A 22095-nucleotide genomic window follows, 5' to 3' on the forward strand; every position below is an offset into this window, starting at 1 on the left:
TGGCCTTGGGGTCCTCCCTACTGATCCCAGCTCAAATGTCACCTCCTCCAGGAAGCCTGCTGTGCCACCCACTGGCTCTAAGCACAGGGTCCCTGCTCCCTGACAGGTGTGTGTTCTTGACTTTGCGGGAGACCTCTCCCCCTGTGCCTGCCTCGGTGGGTCTGGGATGTTCTCAGCCCGGGCAGCAGCTGGCCCGTCTGGCCCCGAGGCGGTGCTCACGTACCGTGAGTAGCAATCCCCTTGCGCACAGGGACCACCCAGATGCCCTCTGCAGACACACCTCCCTGTCTGCCCATCCCAGCCAGCCCAGGGAAGTATGGCTCCTGGAGGTGTGGCCAGTGTGCCCAGAAATGAGGACCTCAGGCGCAGAGGACTTTGGGGGGACAGGCCAGCCGACCAGCAGGACCACTCAAAGCCCAGCTGGGAGGAAGCCGATGAGCAGACCGACCTCCTTCCTGCCCACCTCCTGGGCCTGCAGTCGGCTTGCAGGACTGGTCAGACGGGTTCCTCTGCTGGCCGGGGTGGGGGCTGGCCATGGAGCTGGGACAGGGAGCCCAGCAGAGTTTGAGCAATGACCTGTCCACCCCACACCCGGGTACCGCCGCACACCTCATGTCCGCCCTGCTGTGCCATGCGGCTGCTCCGGACGTGCCAGGGAGGGCTGGCCACATCAGGACCTGTCTATCCTGAGAAGCCAGCTCAGTTTCTGCCTCCGAGTGGTGCTGGCTCTGCCCTGCCCCGGAAATGGCAGAGTGCTGAGGGGCCTCCTGTACACTCCCCACCCTGGCATGCTCCTCATTTGTCCCCAGACAAGCACCCTACTGCGTGGACGTGGGGAGACAGCACCACAGCCCTTCCTCCTCCCAGCCCCTTCCAGGCCTGCCCAAGCCCCCTCCTCCAGGAAGCCTGGCCTTGGGTAGGACAGCGGCAGGCTGCACAGCTCTGGATCTATAGGAATTCAGGTGTTTCGTAGGAAACCAGAACAACCCGGCTCAGATTGAGACGTGAGTCACGGCGGGCAGGGTTCAGCCCTGGCTCCTGAGCCCTGCTGCCGAGCTCCCTGCTCCCTGAAACCTGCGGGCACCAGCCCCGCCTGCCCCTTCTGCCTTTCTTGGGCATCCCCTAGAACCACGCATGGCACGCTCCTGCTGCGCTTTGCAAGCACTGACCCTGTTCAGGGTCTCAGCCCCAGCCCGGGCGTGCAGGGAGCCTGGCCAGGCCAGTGGACATACTCCCACCCCTGCACAGCTTAGGCCGACCTGAGGCCTGCAGGGCAGGTTAAAATGTGACTGTCATGAGGTGGTGGCTCGCCGGCCCCTGGATGGTCCCACCAGGACTGGGAGCCATGGGAGGCTGTGTGTGTGAAGGGCCAGACGCTGCTGTCAAGCCCAGACCCCACCGAGGGGCCAGCTGCAAAGGAGCTGCGAAGGAGTCGCCGGCACCAAGCTCACAGCTTTATTAACTGGGCCTGGCAGGACACGGTCCAGGGTGTCCCTGTCTTGTCAACACGGCCGGGGCCAGGGACTGGCTTCCAGAGGGCCCAGGTGAGCCAGCAGCCTCCGGTGGGCAGTGGCTGGTGCCCGCGATGAGAGCCACCGTAAGGTCCAGTGCCGGCGGGCTAGGAGACGACACAGCAGCTGTGGCAGCGGCAGAACCGTGGGCAGTGGCAGCAGGAGCAGCAGGGGCAGCAGCAGCAGTGGTGGGCAATGTCGTCACCCCGGCCCACAGGGGGCCGCCCAGCATAGGTCAGTCCCGCCGGGCGCTGCCCGCTGCCGTAGGGGTTGCAGGGCTGCTGCCAGGCCTGCTGGCCCTGGCTGGGGGCAGCCCCCTTGGCGCCCTTGGCGCCCTTAGGCTCCAAGGCCTCGGTGGGCTCCGGGAGGTGGGCTGGCTCTGGGGCGCAGGTCCCTTTGGGCAGAGGCTGCGTCTCTGAGGATGTGGCCGCCGAGGGGACCTCCTCTAATTGCTGACCCAGGTCAGGCCTCAGGTGAGCCCGGGGGATGCTGATGTGGGCGTATGGGTTCTTGACGACCATCTCGTGGGGGTCCATGACCCAGGCTGCGGGTGGTCAGAGACACAGATGTTGACTTGAGTCTGCAGCCCAGCCGAGAGCACCCACCCGGGAGCTGCCTGACTTGTCAGAGGCTGACGGCCCCGAGGCATCGTGGCCCATGGTGCGGAGACCTTGCTGTGTATGCGAGGCCCATGTGTCCTGGAGGTGAGCTGGGTGTCACAAGCCAAAGGCGGTGTCTCTGGCTGCCCACCCCCAAGTGTCCCGGCACTGACCTGGGATGGAGCGGGCAATGGAGCTGGGAAGGCTGCGAGACGCAGCTGAGCTAGCCCCGGGGAGAGCAGGGGTGTCCTGGGCACCCCTCAGTGCAGCCAGTCCCCACAGCCAAGACTCACCTGCAGGGGCAGCGCGGCAGTCCTAAAGTCCTCACTGCTTGTGAGCGGAGCCAGGCAGCCGCCTTTTCCCTCCTAGGGAGGGGCGGGGCCCTGGGGTGGAGCTCCAAGATGGGGTTCCCGAGAGGCCCCAGCAACTGGAGCACAGCAGCCAGCGGGCTTCGTACTCAGGCGGGCGCGGCCGTTGTTTGGCTCCGAGGGGCACCGCCAACCCGGGGTGACTCAGCCACCGTGCATCCAGGCTATCTGTGGCTCCCCTGGGAGCAGGGGTCATGGCCCCAGCAAGGAAGTGGGGTCAGAACCTCAGATCTGGGGCCGGCGGGTGGTGTGGGGCACTCAGCCATGGTTCTCCCTGAAGAACCCCGCTGGAAGAATTCCTCCCTGCCACAGCAGCCTCTAACTGGTAGGGACCAGGACGTTTAGGCGCACAGACTCTACTGACCACTTGGGGGTTTTCCACTTTTCTAACTAATAAAAAGTGTTTGGTTGACACGCCTTTGTAGATAAGCCTTATTTATCTTACAATTGGCTGCACGAGCTTCAGACACAGTGACTTTTCTTTTGTTACTAGGGATTGGGCCCAGAGGCATTCTACCTCTGAGCTATAGCCCCAGCCCTATTTTATTTTTAATTTTTGGTACTGGCCTTGGACACAGGAGCATTTTGCCTCTGAGCTACACTCCCAGGCACTTTTTTTTTTTTTTTGAAACAGGGTCTCACCAGTTACTGAGTCTGGCCTTGAACCTGCCATCCTCCTGTCTCAGACTCTCAAGTACTGGGATTAGGAGTACACTATGACTTCTGGTGTTTTTAGCTCACTTATTATTTCTGGTACTAGAGATGGAACCCAGGGGCATTGTACCTCTGAGCTACACCGCCAGCCCTATATCTTTTCTTTTCTTTCTTTTTCTTTTTTCTTTTTTTCGGTACTGGGGATGGAACCCAGGGTCCGAGCTACACTCCAGCCCTATTTTTTAGTATTTTATTTATCTATTTATTTAGGCGGTACCGGGGATGGAACCCAAGGGTAATCTATTTCCGAGCTACACCGCCAGCCCTATTTTTTATTCTTTATTTTGAAACAGGGTCTCACTGAGTTCCATCCTCCTGTCTCAGCCTCCCAAGTATTGGGATTACAAGCATGCGCCACCACGCCCAGCCTATCCTGTTTGTTTGTTTTGAAACTGGGTCTTGCTAAGTTGCTGGGGCTGTCCTTGTCTCAGCCTCCCAAGTACTGGAACTACAGGTGTGTGCCACCGTGCCTGGCTGTTAGCTTACTTTTTTCCCCCCTGGAACTGGGGATTGAACCCAAGGACATTCTACCTCCAAGCTACACCCTTGGCCCTATTTTTTTTTTATTTATTTGTAAGCAGGGTCTAAGTTGCAGAGGGTCTCACTAAGTAGCTAAGGCTGGCTGAGAACCTGCAAGCCTCCTGTCTCAGCCTTCCAAATACTGGGATTACAAACGGCGCCACCGCGCCCGGCTTCTTTGGCTCAGTTCTGTAACTGCAGTTCCCACGACTGGTGGGATGGAGTCGATGGCTTTCCCACACAAGCGCCTCAACCTCTGCGACCGCACCTCATCCTTTCCACTCCGCAGTTCGGCTCCCTGGTCCTGTAGGGGCACACTCGGTCCCCACGGGATGGGGATGCTAAATCGTGCTAGCATTCGGTGTCGGGGCTGACAACCTAGCCCCGGGGTGCGGCCTGGACCCCGCACCTGCACGCCTCACGTCTGGGAAGCAGGTCAGGGTGAACGGGATGGCCGCCTGAGGTCAGCTAGGCAAGTCTGGATACGAGTTCTGACGAGCCAGCAAGTGGAGCGAATCGAGCCTGGGGACTCCGACAGCGGAGGAAGACGACACGGTTCCACTGCGCAGGCGCGGGAGGCCCCGCCCGTCTCCCATGCAGGCTCCACCCCTCGCTGTAGGCGGAGCCTGGTGCATGCGCAAACCGTACCGGGGCGCCCGGTAGAAACGATTCCCCAGAAGCCCCTGCGCTTCAGGGTTCCCCCAAAGACCCGGTTAGGATATCTGTATCCTCGGCTTGGGAGGCCGGGCTCGGAACGGCGGGGCGGGCCACATTCCTCACGGGGCGGGGCCTCGCCCGAGGGGCGGAGCTTCGACCCAGGGGTGGACCGCCGGCCGGGCGCCTCACCAGGCTTGGGGGCGGAGCCCGCAGGTGGGCGAGCAGAGCCAGAGTTGGAGGCTGGGCCCGGGCCCTCCTCTGGCTACGGCTGCCTCAGTTGCCCTGATGATGCCAGGGCCCCCGAAGGCCCTGGCCGCCCCTCCCGCCGGGCTCCTGCTCACCCGCACACCTCCCACACCTGCTCTCCCAGATCAGCCCGGACACGGCCGGGCCCCGTAGAGCCACACGCCAGCCCCGCTTGCCCCCCGGGGCACCGTGCCCTGGGTCTGGCCTGCACACTGGAGGGCCGGGGCCGTCCAGGGCCAGGCGCAGCGCCCAGCGCTGGCCATAGAAGTGGCGGCGCGCCACACGGTGGTCCGGAGCGCAGGGATGGCATTCTGGAGCCCCCGACGCCCCGACCCCAGCCCTGCACGCCCCGGCCCGCCCCCCACCGGGGCTCCACCAGCCGGGCGTGTGGCCCCGAGGGCAGGGAAGTCCACCCCGGAGGAAGCAGAAAGGAATGGGGCTCTGCCGGGTGGGGTGGGTTAGCACACACCTAGTGACGACAGTCGAGCTGACCCGACGGGATGCCGGGAGGGCCGCCCCGCCTGGGCAGGTGAGTGTCCCGGGGGCTGGCCCCCGGCTCGGGGCGGCCCGGGACCCCCGCGCGCCCTCGCCCTCCGCTGGCCCCGGCCTCCGTCGCCGCGCCGGCATCTGATTGGCCTCCCCGGCTCGTCGCTCGCGAGGTCGCAGCCCTCCCCGGCCGGCAGTGCTGGGCGCACGGTGGGCAGGACGCGAGCGCCCGGGGCGGCAGTGCTGGGCGCACGGTGGGCAGGACGCGAGCGCCCGGGGCGGCAGTGCTGGGCGCACGGTGGGCAGGACGCGAGCGCCCGGGCCGCGCCCCTCGCCGGGAGCGCGGGCGGCGAGGCGGGCCGGGGCCCGCGTCCCTGGGAGCCCCGGCGGCGTGGACCCGAACGTGAAGGCGGGGAGGGCTCCCTTCCAGGCCGCGGCGGGGGGCGGCCGTGACGCAGCCGGGCAGCGACCCCGCGGAGGGGCTGCGCGGCGGGCCCCGCCCCGGACCCCGCGCGGCCCGGCGGGGGTGGCGCTGCGGGCGGGCGCACTGCGGTCCCGCGCCTCCGCCGCAGCGCGCCACGCTCCGCACGCACCTGCCGCCGAGCCCCGCGCCGCCATCGCCCGAGGTCGGCGGAGCAGCTGCGGCCGCGGGGCCAGGCGCGGGCCCGGCGGCCGCCTTGGAGACCACCTCCGCGGCGCGGACGCCAGGCTGGGGCAGGTGAGCGCGGCCCGGAGCGCGGCGGGCGGGTCAGAGGTCGGGGCCGGCCTGCGTGCGGTGCGGCGGGGGTCCGGCCGCGGCGGGCGGCGGGCGGCGCTCACTCCGGCCCTCACCTGCAGCTCCGGCCTGCGGCAGGCCTCTCCTCTGCAGCAGCCGCGGAGCCTGCAGCCCAGGTCCTTCTGCAGCCGGAGCTCAGCCTAGCTGCCTTCCCTGGGCGCCCTGTCCTGGAACCATGGGGCCCACCTAGCCCCTGCCTGCCCCGCTGTCCCGGGCGGGGCGCTGCTGACCTCGGCTGCAGGGGGGGTTTCCTCCACACCCCCTTGCCAGCCGCAGCAGCCGGAGACCCTGGGTGAACCCCTGGGTCCGGCCTCCAGCCCGGGGCAGCCTCCCACACCCCCCTGCCCCCGTTTGCCGCCCCCGCCCCCGCCCCTCCCTCCCCCTCCCAGGATTGGACCAGAGAGGCCTCTGTGGCCGCTGCGGGGGGCCCTGCCCTCCCAGCTCTCGCCGGCCGGCCCTGCCAGTCCTCGGGGCGCCCGGGGTCCTCTCCAGGCCTGGCAGGCCCAGGATGCTGCTCCCTCCCTCCCTCCCCGCCCCGCCCCCACGCCCTCACCCACCTCAACCTCCAGTCTGACCGGAGACAGCCGGATGCCGGCTGATCCTGGCCCAGAGGTGGGCAGTGGCTGGCCGGGCCTCCTCATGTCCTGCCTCAAGGGCCCCCATGTCATCCTCAAGATGGAGGCCGTGAAGATGGTCCACCCTGAGAAATTCCCCGAGCTCCCGGCAGCCACCCCCTGCTTCCCACCTGCACCCCGGCCCACCCCCACTCTAGCACCCAAGCGTGCCTGGCCCTCAGACGCAGAGATAATTGTCAACCAGGCCTGTGGGGGGGACGTGCCTTCCCTGGAAGGGGCGCCCCGCACCCCACCCTTGCCTCGCCGGCCCCGCAAGGGCAGCTCCGAACTGGGCTTTCCCCGAGTGGCACCAGCGGACGAGGTCATTGTGAATCAGTATGTGATCCGGCCTGGCCCTGCGGCCTCCGTGGCTTCTTCATCGGGGAGCCTGGCGGCAGGGGAGCCCCTGGAGTGCCCCACCTGTGGGCACACCTACAACGTCACCCAGCGGCGGCCCCGCGTGCTGTCTTGCCTGCACTCCGTGTGTGAGCAGTGTCTGCAGATTCTCTACGAGTCGTGCCCCAAGTACAAGTTCATCTCCTGTCCCACCTGCCACCGCGAGACTGTGCTCTTCACTGACTATGGCCTGGCCGCGCTGGCTGTCAACACGTCCATCTTGAGCCGCCTGCCGCCAGAGGCACTGACCGCCCCATCGGGCGGCCAGTGGGGGGGCGAGCCTGAGGGCAGCTGCTACCAGACCTTCCGGCAGTACTGTGGGGCTGCCTGCACCTGCCACGTGCGGAACCCGCTGTCCGCCTGCTCCATCATGTAGGCCCACCTGCCAGCTACTGCCCGCCGGTCCTGCTCGTTGCTTCTTCAGGGCCTGCCCTGCTGCCCGCTGCCCCTTCTTTGCCCACCACGGCTTCTGGCCCCGTACTGCGTGGCATTGCCGCTGCAGCCAACTCTGCCATTAAAACTCTGCCAAAGTTTGCACCTGTCCCTTGGACTGAAGCTTCGTCCCTGTGGGCTGCGCCAGGCCTGGGCCGAGGGTGGGCGTTGCCCTGATAGATCCCAGCCTGGAGCTGCCAGAGGGAGGGCCAGCCCTGCAGAGCGGGCAAGCTGGGCTTGGCATGCCAGGTCTGGGTCTGGCTCTAAGCACATGCAGATCCTTGCACTGGAGCAGAGTGGCCCGCTAGTTGCACACAGGGGCTAGCTGTGTGGCAGGTGTGCAGAACTGGCCCACAGGGCTGGCTAGGGCCTTCCCCAGCACCGGCCAATGGCGTGGAGGTGGCTGCACAGGGTAACTCGGGCTTCCCCCGGTGCTCCCTGGCCCTGAGCGTGTCTCCCAGGGTTGTGTGGGAACAGCCTTTGGGCCAATCTGAGCAGGCGGCTGAGGCTGGTGAGGACCGTGTGAGGGTACCAGGACCAGGGGCCTCCTGTCTGGTGCTGAGACCTTGGGTTGGGGGACAACGGGAAGGCAGCCTAGGTGCGGCAGGGGTGGTTACGAGACTAGCGACATGGTATTAGCTGTAACAGTTTATTGAGAGCCACTCGCGCCGGGCAGGGCACAGCACTTGGCAGGCAGCTAACCTCACAGCGCCTTGTCAACCAGCCGAGGCAGGCTCCGGCATCTCCATCCAGCAGGTGGGGCCCAGGTTGGCAGCAGGAGGTGTGCAGGAAGGGGGGCTTGGGCCTGGCACCCAGCTTCCCTTGATCCCACAGCAGAGCTGGCACTGGCTCCTGTATGCTGTGTTACCCCTCGGTTGTGGACCTGGCTGGGTGAGGAGCCTTTGCCGGCTGCAGTGTGCAATGCAGCTCCTCCCACCAGCTGCCCTGACCTTCAGGGACACACAGGCCCTTATCTGGAGGGTAAGGTGGGCGGGCCTCTGTGGCCCCTGCCCTCTCCACACTAGCAGACCTCTCTGGTACATCCACGGCCTTGGGCTGGGGAAGTGTGGCTCGGCGTTTGCCTGTGGTCAGTATGGTGCCTGTCCAGATGTCCCACCGGCCAGCCTCCCAGCACTGTTCCCAGGCTTGTCCAGTGCCCTGGCTGCAGGATGGTGGGTGCCTTAGCTGGTCAGGCTTGGGTTTTCCAGTCTGGTCGCCAGACGCCCGGGCGGCGCTGGGCTCGCTCAGTGGCCAGAGCGGTCCAGAAGCGTCAAGAGCAGCCCCAGCAGTATGAGTGGCGTGAAGATGAGCAGCAGCCCCAGCAGCTCGAGCGTGAGTAGGCTCAGCAGTGCCAGGCGGCGGGCGCAGGGCCCACGCTCCCGCAGTGCCCACAGCCGGGCACCCAGGCAGGGCGGGCAGGGCAGGAAGGGCAGGCAGCCTCTGCTGCCCACGGGCCCCGCCAGGAAGCGCAGTTGGTAGCGGTGCTCTAGGGAACCCCAGGGTCCGGGGCGGCGGCGCGGGGGCGGCAGGGGTGTTGGGGGCCGTGGACGCTGGGGCCCGTCGGCCTGAAGCAGCTCCTCCTGCAGGCGGCAGATCTCCCACTCAACCATGGGGGTCTTCTGGCGACACAATGGGCAGCACACGCGGCCCAGCTCAGAGCCCGGGGCCGCACCCAGCAGCTGGTGCAGGCAGCCGGCGCACAGGCCATGGCCACAGTTCAGCAGGACCAGGCGGCGCTCCTGGAGCCCGTACGGCTCAGTGCAGATGGGGCACTCCTCCCCTTGCGCTTCGCCCTCCTGCTGTCCCCAGGCTGGCAGGGCCCCCAGCAGGGGCTCACTGGCCGGTGTCCTGGCACCCTCGGGGGCCCCAATGCCACTCTCTTCATCTGCTGGCAGCTGGTGCAGTGGGTTCGGGCACTTTGGGCCCAGTGAAGCCCATGGTGGCTTAGTGGGCCCAGAGCTGGGGTCAGTGGGGTCCAGGCTGGGAGCCCCAGGGCAGGAGTCAGGGTGGATGGGTGGGGACTCCAGGGCTGCAGCCAGTGGGGGTGGGGGTGCCTGGGCAAGGCCAGCGTGGCCCTCAGGAGCCAGGCAGAGTCTGTGGCCCACCCAGTTGCTGAGCACTGACCTCCAGCGATACCTCTGGGCTTCCTGGCCCCGCTGGAAAGAAACTTCTCTGGAGTCTCGCAGTACACCAGCTCTGGGCAGTCCAGAAGCAGAGGCTCGTCTCCAGTCACATCCAGCCTAAGCCCGCCTTGCCGGAGCTCAATCCCTGTGTCAGAGACTGACACTGACCAGACAGCCGCTCCTCAGCTCCAAGCTCCGGGGAAAACTCAACTGGGAGGACAGGGCTCTGCTGCCCAGCCCAGCTGGAGCCCCACCCAGGGGCAGGACTTGCACCACACCCCTCCTTCATGGCCAACAGCTCTGGGCTGCTCCCCTGCTGGCCAGGAGAGGAGCGGCAGGGCTCTGCCTCCAAAATCCGGCTGGAACTGAGCCACCCGACAGCTGAGGCAGTGCGCCCACCCAAGGCACGGGGAGGTCCGCCACCAAGGCTTGCAGGACCAGGAGGAAGGGGCTGCTCAGGAGGTGGGGTCCTGGGGTTAGCTGGAGCCTAACCCCCGTAGGTACCACAGTGTATGGTGCTGCAAGGTCCCTGCAGGCCACGGTGGGAGGGGCTGGTAAGTCCCAGGTAGAGGGGTGCAGAGTGGCCCCCACACACCCGTGCCCCCCAGAGACTCCTGGTCTTTCCTGAGGACCCAGATGCAAGGCAGAGCGGTGCAGGCTGCAGGCAGGTCCTAAAGACTCTGGCTGTGTGCGGGGAGCACCCTCCTAGCTAGTCTGATGAGGGCTCTGGGGTATGATGGGCCAGGGTTGAGGCTGGCCCCCTGCTAGGCATCTTCCTCTGACGCTGGCTTTCCTGTGGGCCCCCAGCATGTGGGCCTGCGGCTCCTCAGGCCCAGGTCTCAGTCTGGAAGCGCAGGGTCCGCTGGAGCCTCGCAAGGTAGGCTGCCGCATCAGAGTGGGAGAGCCCACCAACCTCCTGGAAGACGGACATCAGGGCCTCGGTGACCTCGGTTGGCACGTACTTAGCATTGCTGGAAGGGCGGGCCGCAGAGGGCTCAGTGTGGCTGAGACCCCCAGAGGCCTGCCCACACCAGCACACCGCAACTGTGCTCACCCTGCCAGGTAGAAACAGGCGCCTCGGAGGTCCAGCAGCTCCCAGACAAGCGGTCCGAGCTCCCGCAGCCGGTGCTGCACATACACCTTCCGCTCCTGCAAGTGGCAAGGCTGAGTCCCAGGCCTCCCCTCTCCTGCCCGCCGGCAACCCGAGCACACACCTGCTCCCGGGAGAAGGCTGTGACGAGGGTCAGACAGCCCTTCCTCTCCAGCTCCTGCCACTCAGCTTCCCAGAAGAAGTCCTGGTCCCGCCAGCGGCAGCCAAAGAACAAGACATTCCCTGGGGACGCAGGCGGCCTCTAGTCCGGACACCGGCCCGTGAGAGTCAGCCAGGCCACCCCGTGGCCACCCTGCACTCACCAGTCCGGCCCTGGGCTACTCGTTCCTGGACAGCCGCTCGGAAGGGGGCCACACCTGTGCCAGGACCCACCATGATCACAGGAGTGTCTGGCGTCTCTGGGAAGGACAGGCCTCCTGGCCGCACCCACAGGGGAACCCGCACAGGTCCTGCCACAGAAGAAGGTGGTGTGAAGGGGTGCAGGGGAGCAGCCTGCTGGACTCGAGCCCAGCACCGCTGTGGCATGGTGGGGGTGGGGGTTCTGGGCTGCAGTGCCCACCCATCCTCCTGGAGGCAGGGGTCACCTTGCCCAGGGTCCAAGGATGCCAGCCAGGAGGAGCAGAGGCCCCGGCGGGGCTCCTTGAGGCGCGTCTGGTACTGCACCACGGCCACGAGGATCTGTAGCTTCATGGGACGAGCCTGTGGGACAGCAGAGCCCCTGTCCCCAAGGCTGCTCCTGCCTGCCTCCGCTTCACCAGCAATGATCCGGGTGGGCAGACTGCCCTCGATCTGAGAGTACCCCGATGCCAGCCCCCACCCAGGTCCCGCTCTCCCAGGGAGGGGCTCTGGCTCTGCCTATGGGCCCTCACCAGCAGGGAGGAGGCGATGGAGAAGGCCCGGGGCCGGATGCGCGGGATGAGGTCCAGCAGGTAGTCCGCAGGAATGGCACCCGCTGTGTGTGGGAAGTCACACAGCACCTAGACAGAGGCAGGCTCAGCCTGGCCACAGCGCAGCCAGGGCTCGGGCCCGGGGCCCCCGCTCGCCCACCTCCAGGCCACAGCGCAGCCAGGGCTCGGGCCCGGGGCCCCTGCTCGCCCACCTCCAGCACGGTCCTGCGGGGCCGGCTGCAGTACTCGCAGAGCTCCTCCTGGCCTCGGGCAGAGCTGAGCTCTAGCAGCTTCTCCCGCTCCAACTCGTGTGGCGAGAGACAGGCCAGGAGCTCAAAGAAGGAGCGGCGTGGCACGCTGGCAATGTCCAGGTACTGGGACACAAGGTGCAACACAGAGCAAGGCTGGGGCAGCCCTGGAGCCACGGGGACACCTGCAGCAGGGTGAGACCATGCGGACTAGGATCTCGGGGGCCTGATGTGTGGGCGGGGGCAAAGAGCCCACCCCAGGCTGGCCCGGTCCCACGCTCACCTGCTTCTCTGGCACGCAGCACAAAGTACTGCTTGGGGTCCAGGCCCAGCACCTGGCAGAAGCGCTGGACGTGGGCGGCTGTGTTTGAGGGCTGAATCAGCACCACGTCCCCAGCAGCAAAGCTGTGAGGAAAGCCACCAGGGCGGCGAGATGGGCAGGGGCAAAGGGCCCAGATGTGTGCTTGGGGGCAGGATGCAGGGGCTCGGGAAACTGTAGAGGAACGCCAGCATCCAGGGATGTCTCGGGGTCTGCGGGTCTCCTCCTCCTCAGACCCACTCCTGTACCTCACTCTGCCCAGCCAGGCTGCCCAGGACCCCATGCCCCAGCTCGGGGTTGTGGACTGTGCTCAGACCCCACCTGATGCTGGAACCTGTGATGTCAAACTCAATCAGCCGAACATCCTGGAAGTGTGAAGGGCCGGTGACCCTCTGGTTGGCCACCATGGGTGCCAGGAAGGGCTGGGCCTCTGATGGGGGTCCCGGAGGATGTGGGCTGGCCTCATGAGGCTCCTCGCAGCCTGCGCTGGGGGCCTCCTGGAGGAAGTGGAGGATGAACCTGGAGGGCAAGCTGCGTGGGGAGGTACAGGCATCAGCCGTGGTGTCTCACCAGGGGCCATTTGCCCGCACCTCGCAGAGTCTCTGGTGCTGACCCCAGGCCCACACTCACGGGACTCCAGGGGGAATCGCAGGGAGGTCGAGCGGCACAGGGTACAGCCGCAGCACCTTCTCCCACAGGGCTTCTAGCCAGGGGTCGATGGCAGCGTCTGGTCTAGAGAGACGTTGGTATTGGCACACAGGCATCTGTGGGCAGAGCCCGGGGTGCCCCACACTCACCCCAACTCGTGCTGGTCATCGCCCAGACAGGCGGGCAGGAGGGCGTTGCCCCCAAGCTGCAGCAGCCGGCGGTGCAGCTTCTTAGCCACGAAGTTGAACCTGTGGAGGGGCGGTGGCCTCTCAGGTGGGCCTTTAGGCTGGCAGCACTGCAGGCCAGGCAGACCCTCAGAGAACCAGGAAAGCCACGCAGGGACAGCCCCCTACAGCCGGCTCACTCGCCCCTGGAGGGGGACCGAACTGACCAAGGACCCCTAGACCCAGCTTGGGGCACTCCTTGGACAGGTGGCTTTGGGTGGAGGGGTGAAACGTCCTCCAGGGTTGGCTTTGTTTCTCTTTGCTCTATTTGTTTGTTCGCGTTGCTGGGGATGGAACCATGGGCATTCTACTCTGGGCTACACCCCAGCCCTATTTTATTCTTTATTTTGAAACAGAGTCTCACTAAGTTGTGGAGGGCCTCACTAAGTTGCTGAGGCTGGCTGTGACCTGTGATCCTCTTGTCCCAGACTCTCAAGTAGTGGGATTACAAGTGTGCACCACCACGGCCGGCTTCTCTTTGGTTTCAAAAGGCACAGCCGGGACCCCCAGAAGTGCAGCAGCAGTCGAGCACCTCCCCCACCTGCCTTGGTGTGTGTGTGTGCCATCAAGAAACAAAACCTCCCACGGGACACGTGACCCACTGCCACCCGCATCCCTTCTGTCCTTTCAATCTAGTGACCGAGACCCACCAGGCAAGCTTTCAGGGTGTGGGGACGGCATGCAGTGCTGGACAGCCGTGGCCCCAGATGGGTTTTCAAATTTTGATGTTATATGACTCAAGCACCCTTGAACACAAATTCTCATTATCTCCTGGGGTACCAGGCGAGGTAACAGCACTTCCTGCGGAGTGACCGAGGCTGTCCTGAAACCTCAGAGGAAACCCAGCATGCCCCTCCAGGCCAGGCCCGCAGCCTGGGGAGCAGGAGCTAGCCGTCCAACACTCCTGCACCCAACACGCGCCAGGCGACACTGGCTGGTCTGAGCATGCCCCACCCCCCAGGGGGCTGGAGGAGCCCACCAGGGAGCAGGTATGGACAACGGGCCAGTGCCACTGCAGGCTGCTGGCCTAGAGACCAGGCTGGGAATCTGTCCCTCCACCAGGGCACCTCTCACTTGGCATGGAGCTGTCCTGGGGGAGGAGTGCAGGCCAGCACGCCCACCTGCCCCACTCACTTGGCATAGGAGGAGTCCCCGAGGCCCAGGACGGCGAAGTCCATCTGACAGAGGGCGGCGGACGGCAGGTTCTTCCGGAATATGAACCTCCAGAAGCCCTGCAGCCACAGGAAACCTGCATCAGGGCCCTGGCTCTAGGCTGGCCCCAGGGCTGGCTGTGGTGGGGACAGAGGGAGGGTCTCAGGGTAAAGGGAGAGGATGGGGTAGGGCAGAACACTCTGACTGGAGCGAGGTGGCTGTGTGGGGAGGCTCCTGGGTCTCCCAGGGCACCACATAAAGCCCTGTGTGTGTGGGGGGGAGGCACTGAACCCAGGGCATTCTACCTCTGAGCTATACCCCAGGCCTATTTTACTCTTTACTTGGAAGCCGGGTCTCACTATGTTGCTGCGTCTGGCCTCGAACCTACGAGTCCAAGTACTGGGATCACACCATGGGCACCATGCCTGGCTCAGCTCCCCCTTTGTTTTGTAGTACTGGGGATCGAACTCAGGGCATTCTACCTCCAAGCTAAGTCCCCCAGCCCTTTTATTTATTTATTTATTTATTTATTTATTTATTTATAAACAGGGTCTCACTGAGTTGCAAAGGGCTTCACTAAGTAGCTGAGGCTGGCCATGAACCACGATCCTGTCTCAGCCCCCAAATGCTGAAATTACAAGTATGTGCTACCATACCCAGCTTCCCAGCCCCATTTTTTATTCTTTATTTTTATTTATTCATTTAATTTGCAGGTCTGGGGATGGAACCCAGGGGCATTCTACCTCCGAGCTACACCTCCTGCCCTAGTTTTTATTCTTATTTTGAAACAGGGTTTCACTAAGTTATGGAGGGCCTTGCTAAGTAGCTGAGACTGTCTGCAAACCGCAATCCTTGGGTTTCAACCTCCCGAATGCTGGGATTACAAACATGCGCCACCACGCCGGGCTCTATTTTTGCAATGGGGTGTCATTAAGTTGCAGAGAGCCTCATTAAGTATAAGGCTGGCCACAAACATGTGATCCTCCTGTCTCAGCCTCCCAAATACTGGGATTACACCATGGGCAACACCATGCCCAGCTTACCCCCTTTTTTGTTTTGACACAGGGTCTTTTTTTGTGTGGGACTGGGGGGTGGAACCCACAGGCTACACTCCCAGACGTATTTTCTATTTTATTTGAAGCAGGGTCTAAGTTGTTGAGAGCCTTATTAAGTAGCTGAGGCCGTCTTCGAGCCTGTGTGATCCCCCTGTCTCTGCCTCCCAAGCGCGGGGATTCCAGCGTGCGCCATTACGCCCGGCTACACAGGGTCTTGCTAAATTGCTGAGTCTCACTAAGCTGCAGAGGCCAGACTCCAGCCTGCGATCCTTCTGTCTCAGCCCCCAAGTTCTAGAATTGACAGGCATGCCCCATTATGCCCAGCTACCAGGGAAGCTGCAGAGATAGCGAGAGAGAAAGGTGCTACTCCATCCTCCTCTCCTGGCTCCTCAGCCCCTGCTTCCGCTCTTTTCACCCAGGATTCCCCAGCCAGATCAGGCCTGAGGCTGGTTCGCCACAGGAGTGGCTCTGGGCTGGGGCCCCTCAGGATGCTGCTGAGTCCACTGACCCCTGCTCCGCACTCATCCCAACGGCTCCCTCCCTACAGGGACACAGGAGCTGGCGCCTCGCCTCCCTCCCAAGCCTACTCCTAGATTCCCAGGCTGAAGCTGAGGTCTCTGGGACATTCCTTGTCTGTGCCGGAGCAGAGGACAGGAGCCAGCTGGACCCAGTGGCCTCCCACCTCACAGCACCAGAGACCTTCAAGGACCTCGCCTGCCACTTGGCCTCTTCCGCCGGTCAGCCCGTGTGCCCAGCCTTTGCCTTATGCCATCTCCCTGCCTGCAGACAAGGCTGGTGGTGGCCGTGGGCCAGGGACTGGCCATCATGCGCAGCTCTGTCTTCCAGGGCCTCGCTGGCACCTGACCAGCGGCGGCGGGTTCTGCCTCCTGAGACCTCTGAAGCCTTGATGCTTTTCCTGCAGGAAAGCCTCCTGGAGGAAGGGCTGAGGAAGATGGGGGCTGAGGTTCCTCGGGCCCTCTCCAGCTTTGCTGGGTGGCCAGCACCACTGTCTGCTGTCCTCTGTCTCCCCAGCCACCAGGGCAAGCCCTCTCCCCATGGCAGACGCCACAGACAGCCTTGGGAGCCTCTGCACCCTGGGCCTCCTCCAGCCCCAGGACATTCTGACAAATCTCTCTGCTATCATCTTTTGCATTCTGAGGTTCCCGGCGCGACCTTCCGGGATTTTGCTGTTGCGGTGGTACTGGGGATTGGACCCGGGGCACTCTGCCTCCAATATAAGCCCCGGCTCTGCTTTATTTTCACTGTGAAACGGGTCTAAGTGGCTGAGTCTCACCAACTTGCTGAGGCTGCCCTCGGAGCTGCAATCCTCCGGGTTCAGCCTCACAAGTGCTGGAATTACAGGTGTGCACCACCGGGCCTGGCTGACCTTCCAGTTTTGATAGCTTTTTTCTTTTTTGCTACTGAGGTTGAACTCAGGGGCTGCACCTCCAGGCTCTTGTTTTGTTTAGAAACGGGTTCTTGAGCTGGGCGTGGTGGCGCACGCTTGTAATCCCAGCACTTGGGAGGCTGAGACAGGAGGATCGCACAGGTTCGAAGCCAGCCTCAGCTACTTAGTGAGGCTCTCAGCAACTTACTGAGACCCTGTTTCCAAATAAAATATAAAATGGGTCTGGGAGTGTAGCCAGGAGGTAGAAAGCCCCTGGGGTTCCACCCCCAGTACCACCACCAAAAAAAAGAAAAAAAAGAAAGAAAAGAAAAAAAAAAAGAAAAGAAATGGAATCTTGCTAGGGTGCCGAGTCTCACTAGTGTTGGGCCAGAGGCGCCGCCACGCCCGCTGACTCTCCAGCTGTGCTATCTTCTTTGCTCTGTGTTCTCCGTTATTCTGTCTCCCTCCTGGGAGAGCTGCGCAGCTGTACCTTCAGTCTCTCGACAGGCCTCTGTGTCTCCGCTCAGCCCTGCCCACGGCCTGGCCTCGCCCCGTGTTTGCTGCTCCTTCCTGCCCTCTGGGTCCTGTTTTCTCTCCTGCCTATCTTTCGTGGAAGTCTTTGCTCCAGTGTGTGTGGGGCACTTCTGTGGGTAAGAAGCTGATGGGAAGCCTTAGGAACACTCCATGCTAGGGCGTTCTGCCACCAGGGATGAGTGAGGCCCTGCCGCTGAGCCGCTTACTGTGACCCCGGGGTCTCAAGGAGGGCAGGGCCTGTGTGTCCAGCAGGCAGGTGCGGAGGAGCCGCCTCTGCCCCACTCCCTGGGGCCTGGCCTGCATCCTCGAGTCCCCGTTCCTGCTGTGGAGGACGGCCGTGGACATCTGCCCACTCCCATTCTTCTCTGATCCGGCACGCTTCCCTCTTGGTACGTGTGGACCCAGGTGTGGCCGTGAGCACCTGACAGCCCAGCGCACCTCTGCCCCGAGGGGGTTCTCCGCGCCTCCTGGCCTCCCTCTCCCAGGCCTATCTCACTCCCGCCTCCTGCCTATCTGCTCTGACCTCCCTTTTCTGCTGTACCTCTCCATCTGAGGCACCCCAGCTGTGCTCGGGGTTGAACCTGGGGCATCCCACCTCTGAACTACACCCCCAGCCCTCCCTTATTTTTGTTTTGAAATAAAATCTTGCTAGGTTGATGAGAATCTCACTACCTGCAGAGGCTGCCCATGAACCTGCATTTCTCCTGTCTCAGCCTCCCTAGACCTGGGATGACAAGCTTGTGCCACCACGCCTAGCTTTACCCAGGCTTTATGGACCTACCTGGCTTCTGTTCCCTGGGTGCACGCCAAGCTCAGCCACCCTGAACTGCTTCTCATTCTCCACATGGGCCAGGCCGTCCTTCTCTGCACAAGCTCCTCCTCTTCTCTACCCAGCCACATTCCACCCTTAGCACTCTGCCTACACTCCTTCTAGAAGGCTCTTCCTGCGCCCCTAGGCACCCAAAACATCTGGCACTTGTCCTAGTAGCTGGCATTGTTGTTGCCAATTAAACTTGTTCCTCTGCTAATGTGACTCTGTGAGGGTAGATATGTGGTTACTGGGTTCAAAGCTGGATTCCTAGCACTATATGTGCTTGAAAGATGATCACAAGACCAGGCGTGGTAGCCCACACCTGTAATCCCAGTTCTTGGATGGCTGAGACAGGAAGAGCACAGGTTCAAGGGCAGCCTAAGGAACTTAGCAAGACTCTCCAAAAAACAAGCCGGGCGTGGTGGCGCATGCTTGTCATCCCAGTACTTGGGAGGCTGAGACAGGAGGATCACACAGCTACTTAGTGAGGCTCTCAGCAGCTTAGTGAGAACCTGTTTCCAAATAAAATATAAAAGAGGTCTGGGAGTGTAGCTTGGAGGTAGAAAGCCCCTGGGTTCCACCCCCAGTACCGCAATAAAAGATAAAAAAAAAAAAAAAAAAAAAAAAGAAGCCAAAGTCAGTGAGCTGGTCCTGTGGCACATGTTTGTAATCCCAGTACCTGGAAGCCTGAAACAAGAGGATCACAGGTTCACAGCCAGATTCAACAACTTAGGCCCTCCACAATTAGTGAGACCCTGTTTCAAACTAAAAATAAAATAGGACTGGGAGTGTAGCTCGGAGGTAGATGCCCCTGAGTTCAATCCATAGCAATACACACACACACACACACACACACACACACACACTCACACACACTCACGCACGCACAAATTGCTGAGGTGTAGCTTGAGTGTAGAATCCCCTGGGTTCAATCCCCAGTCCACACACAAAAAAAGAAAGAAAAACCAGAGGATATTTGTAGTTGTGCATGATAAGTGCACACTGTAATCCTGGTATTGGGAAGGTGGAGGCAGGAGGATCTCATATTTGCTCCCAGCCTCAGAAACAACTGAGGCCCTAAGCAACTTAATGAGACCCTGTTTCAAAACAATAATGAAAGGGCTGGGGGTGTGGTACAGAATGTCCCTGGGTTCAATCCTCTGTGTGTCTGTCCGTCTGTCTGTCTGTCTGTCTGTCTGTCTCTCTCTCTCTCTCACACACACACACACTCCTGAAAAGCACAGGTTAGGCTAGAACAAGACCCTAATCAGATTCCTATTTTAGAACTGGAAAAACACATCTGGTTCCAGTGGGGGTAAAGGGTACCCAGAGGCCGTGAAGAGTGTTTTTATTCAGAGGACACCCAGAGCCCCCAGCAGGACACCCTCTCAAGTCCACCACACCGAGCACGGAGAGCCAAGGGCAACGTCCCGTTTATTGTGCTTCTTGGACTCTGCAGGCACGGGCACGGGGAGGCCACGCGCCAAGCGGGTCTTACCTTCATGTTGTCAGGGGGGTCTCCTTGGCCTGTGGTGGCACAAACAAATACCACCAGGGGCTCCCTGATCAGATGGGCCTCAACAGAAAGACACGGGGGTGAGGCTCGGCGGTCGCCGGCAGGTACCCTCGGGACACCCGGGCCCGCCCCACTCCGGGCGAGGGCGGAGGGGCTGGGCGTGCGGCCGGCGCCCCTCTCTCCCTCTCCCGCGGGCCCCACCCTCGCGCAGGCCTCCCCTTCCCCGGGGTCCGTCGGGGCCGAGGCGGGCGCGCAGGGCGGCCCTGGCGCGGGGACCCTCCCGGGCCGGGCCTCACCACCGCGTACGAGTCCAGCGCCTGCACGCGGCAGCCCAGCCGCCGGCGCCGGCCTTCGCGGCCCAGCCTCTCCGCCGCATCCTGGGCCGTGCCCGTCTGGCTGCCGAAGAGCACCAGGAGCTGCGGGGCGGGCATCGCGGGACGCCCAGCCGCCGCCTGCCGCCGGCCGCCTGCCGCCGGAAGCGAGGCTCCGCGCGCCGGAAGCGAGGCTCCACGCGCCGGAAGCGAGGCTCCGCGCGCCGGAAGTGAGGCTCCGCGCGCCGGCGCGGCATGGCGTCCGGGCGCGGCGGGCGTCCGCGGGTGGCCGGGAGCCCGAGCTCGGCGGCGCGCCCGGGCCAGCCCGAGCCCCGCCGGCGCGATGCTCTTCTCGCTGCGGGAGCTGGTGCAGTGGCTGGGCTTCGCCACCTTCGAGATCTTCGTGCACCTGCTCGCCCTGCTGGTGTTCTCCGTGCTGCTGGCGCTGCGAGTGGACGGCGTGGCCCCGGGCCTCTCCTGGTGGACCGTGTTCGTGCCCTTCTTCGCCGCCGACGGGCTCAGCACCTACTTCACCACCATCGTGTCCGTGCGCCTCTTCCAAGACGGGGAGAAGCGGCTGGCGGTGCTGCGCCTCTTCTGGGTCCTCACGGTCCTCAGCCTCAAGTTCGTCTTTGAGATGCTGCTGTGCCAGAAGCTGGTGGAGCAGACTCGCGAGCTCTGGTTCGGCCTCATCACGTCTCCGGTCTTCATCCTCCTGCAGCTGCTCATGATACGCGCCTGTCGCGTGAACTAGCCTTGCCCGGGGCCGGAGAGGGCGCCCTGCACAGCTGGAGGCCCGGCTTGCACCGCAGTGAAGGACCGGTCTTGACCTGAAGGCAGCTCCTGCTTGTGCCAGGCCGAGCGTGCAGTTTTCTCCACGCCAGTCATGTCTAGCATGGTTTCCTCTGCAGGCAAGGCTAAAAAGAACAGCCCTGGTCCGTGAAATGCGTTTTCTGTTATTCCTGCTTAGAGTAGTTCATCTTGAGTCAAGATCCCGAGAAAGGGCCCCACCCAGACAGCTCTGAACTTCTCTGACAGTTGGAAACAACTGTCAGTAAAATGGCCCAACGTGCTCTGCGTATTTTTCATGGATCCTGAGGATGTCCTCTTTACGAAGGTGGCAAAGAGGGACTGGGATTTTGTTCAGCCTGTAGGACTGACCTAAGAGCTCACCACTCCGTCCATCCAGGTCAGGCTGAATGACCTGATTGAGCTCTGGAAATGTAACAAAGCTTGTCTCGCCTTTCCTGGACCATGGGGGAGAATGGGGCCTATTTGGATATCTGCCACTCGAGAAAAGAACTCGGCTTGCACGGCTTTGTTTGGCTTCCCGTCCCAGTGGATTGCCGTTCCATGGACTTTTCCGCCACCTTGTGGCCGGCACCATTAGTGCATCTGAGACAGATTTAGGCCTCCCTAAGGGACCAGAGACAGAAACAGGTGCTCTGACGCTGGTGGGCATGGAGACCTACAAATGGGAGGTTGGGAGCAGCCCAGGTTTGTTGGCCTGGGGTCTTTGATTTGGTCAGTCAGGTGCCAAATGAGAACATTTGCTGAGCTGGGCATGGTAACGCAGGCTTGTAACCTTAGTACTTGGGAGGCTGAGACAGGAGGATCCCAGGTTCACGGCCAGTCTCAGCTACTTAGTGAGGCCCTCTGCAACTTAGTGAGACTCTTTCAAAATAAAGAATAAAATAGGGCTGGGAGTGTAGCTCAGAGGTAGAATGCCCCTGGGTTTATTCTACAGTACTGTAAAAACAATTGCTGAGATGAAAATAAAATAAGAGAATGTCTTTCTGAAATGAGTAGTGCTGCTTATACCTTTCAGGATTTGAAAATATGAATGCTAAGATGTCCCTGTTATGTGGAGTAATGGTCACAGAGTTGAGGTTGTAAGTAGCCCAGAAAGCATGGCCAGAGGATGGAGGAGGACTCCTGGAGGACCCTGCTTCCTGCATTAGGAAGTGGGTAACTCAGGCCCACAGGGTAAAGGCCGCAGTCGAGGCCAGAGATGAGGGCTTGCTGGATAGTTTGTGTGACTCAAGAGCCTTGGGCCTCTTGCCAGTGTGTGACCATTGGTAGGCTTTGTTGAGGCCCCGCAGAGCAGAGAGAGCAAATAATGGCCTGTTTTTGTGTGAGGCTTGTTTCCTGTGTAGCCCATGAACTAAGGATGATTCTTTAAAAATTTAAAGGGTTAAAAATAAAGATGAAGCCGGGTGTGGTGGCAGCCGCTTGTAATCCCAGTACTTGGGAGACTGAGACAGGAGGATCGCGCAAGTTCAAAGCCAGCCTCAGCTACTTAATGAGACCCTATTTCTTTTCTTTTTCTTTCTTTTTTTTTTTAAGCCAGCATGGCTGGCTTCGAACCTGTGCGATCATCCTGACAGTGAGACCCTACCTATTTCTTTTTCTTTTCTTTTCGTTTCTTTTTCTTTTTTTTTTTTTGTGGGTC

The 22095-nt window shown here is 62.2% G+C and overlaps 5 protein-coding genes across 7 annotated transcripts; 2 read left to right on the forward strand and 3 right to left on the reverse strand.

Moving 5' to 3' along the window:
• Positions 1-1618: 1618 nt before the first annotated feature.
• On the reverse strand, positions 1619-2053 carry CYSRT1 (cysteine rich tail 1; the record flags this gene model as incomplete). The annotated part of the gene is made up of 1 exon (XM_080708431.1): positions 1619-2053. The coding sequence occupies exon 1, from the start codon at positions 2045-2047 to the stop codon at positions 1619-1621; it is 429 nt and encodes a 142-aa protein (XP_080564557.1). The 5' UTR covers positions 2048-2053.
• Positions 2054-6463: 4410 nt separating this feature from the next.
• On the forward strand, positions 6464-7261 carry RNF208 (ring finger protein 208; the record flags this gene model as incomplete). The annotated part of the gene is made up of 1 exon (XM_080708424.1): positions 6464-7261. One exon carries the CDS (start codon positions 6464-6466, stop codon positions 7259-7261), a length of 798 nt encoding a protein of 265 aa, XP_080564550.1.
• Positions 7262-8561: 1300 nt separating this feature from the next.
• On the reverse strand, positions 8562-9729 carry LOC308272593 (ring finger protein-like; the record flags this gene model as incomplete). The annotated part of the gene is made up of 3 exons (XM_080709456.1): positions 8562-9346; positions 9454-9585; positions 9714-9729. 3 exons carry the CDS (start codon positions 9727-9729, stop codon positions 8562-8564), a joined length of 933 nt encoding a protein of 310 aa, XP_080565582.1.
• A 537-nt stretch (positions 9730-10266) lies between these two features.
• NDOR1 (NADPH dependent diflavin oxidoreductase 1) lies at positions 10267-19763 on the reverse strand (the record flags this gene model as incomplete). 3 transcript variants are annotated; one of them, XM_080708393.1, is made up of 14 exons in its annotated part: positions 10267-10411; positions 10495-10589; positions 10655-10773; positions 10854-11000; positions 11136-11229; positions 11421-11528; positions 11651-11871; positions 11970-12091; positions 12327-12536; positions 12636-12737; positions 12803-12901; positions 14012-14109; positions 19315-19392; positions 19629-19763. In XM_080708393.1, 14 exons carry the CDS (start codon positions 19761-19763, stop codon positions 10267-10269), a joined length of 1773 nt encoding a protein of 590 aa, XP_080564519.1. The 3 variants fall into 3 exon arrangements, with proteins under 3 accessions (XP_080564519.1, XP_080564518.1, XP_080564520.1); XM_080708392.1 differs by having other exon boundaries at positions 11136-11250; XM_080708394.1 differs by lacking the exons at positions 12636-12737; positions 12803-12901 and having other exon boundaries at positions 11136-11250.
• A 223-nt stretch (positions 19764-19986) lies between these two features.
• Positions 19987-20397, forward strand: TMEM203 (transmembrane protein 203; the record flags this gene model as incomplete). Its single annotated transcript, XM_080708426.1, has 1 exon — positions 19987-20397. One exon carries the CDS (start codon positions 19987-19989, stop codon positions 20395-20397), a length of 411 nt encoding a protein of 136 aa, XP_080564552.1.
• Positions 20398-22095: the final 1698 nt, after the last annotated feature.

This window comes from Muscardinus avellanarius, assembly GCF_963383645.1.
Source record: "Muscardinus avellanarius genome assembly, chromosome: 13".
In the NCBI taxonomy this organism is placed as follows: domain Eukaryota; kingdom Metazoa; phylum Chordata; class Mammalia; order Rodentia; family Gliridae; genus Muscardinus; species Muscardinus avellanarius.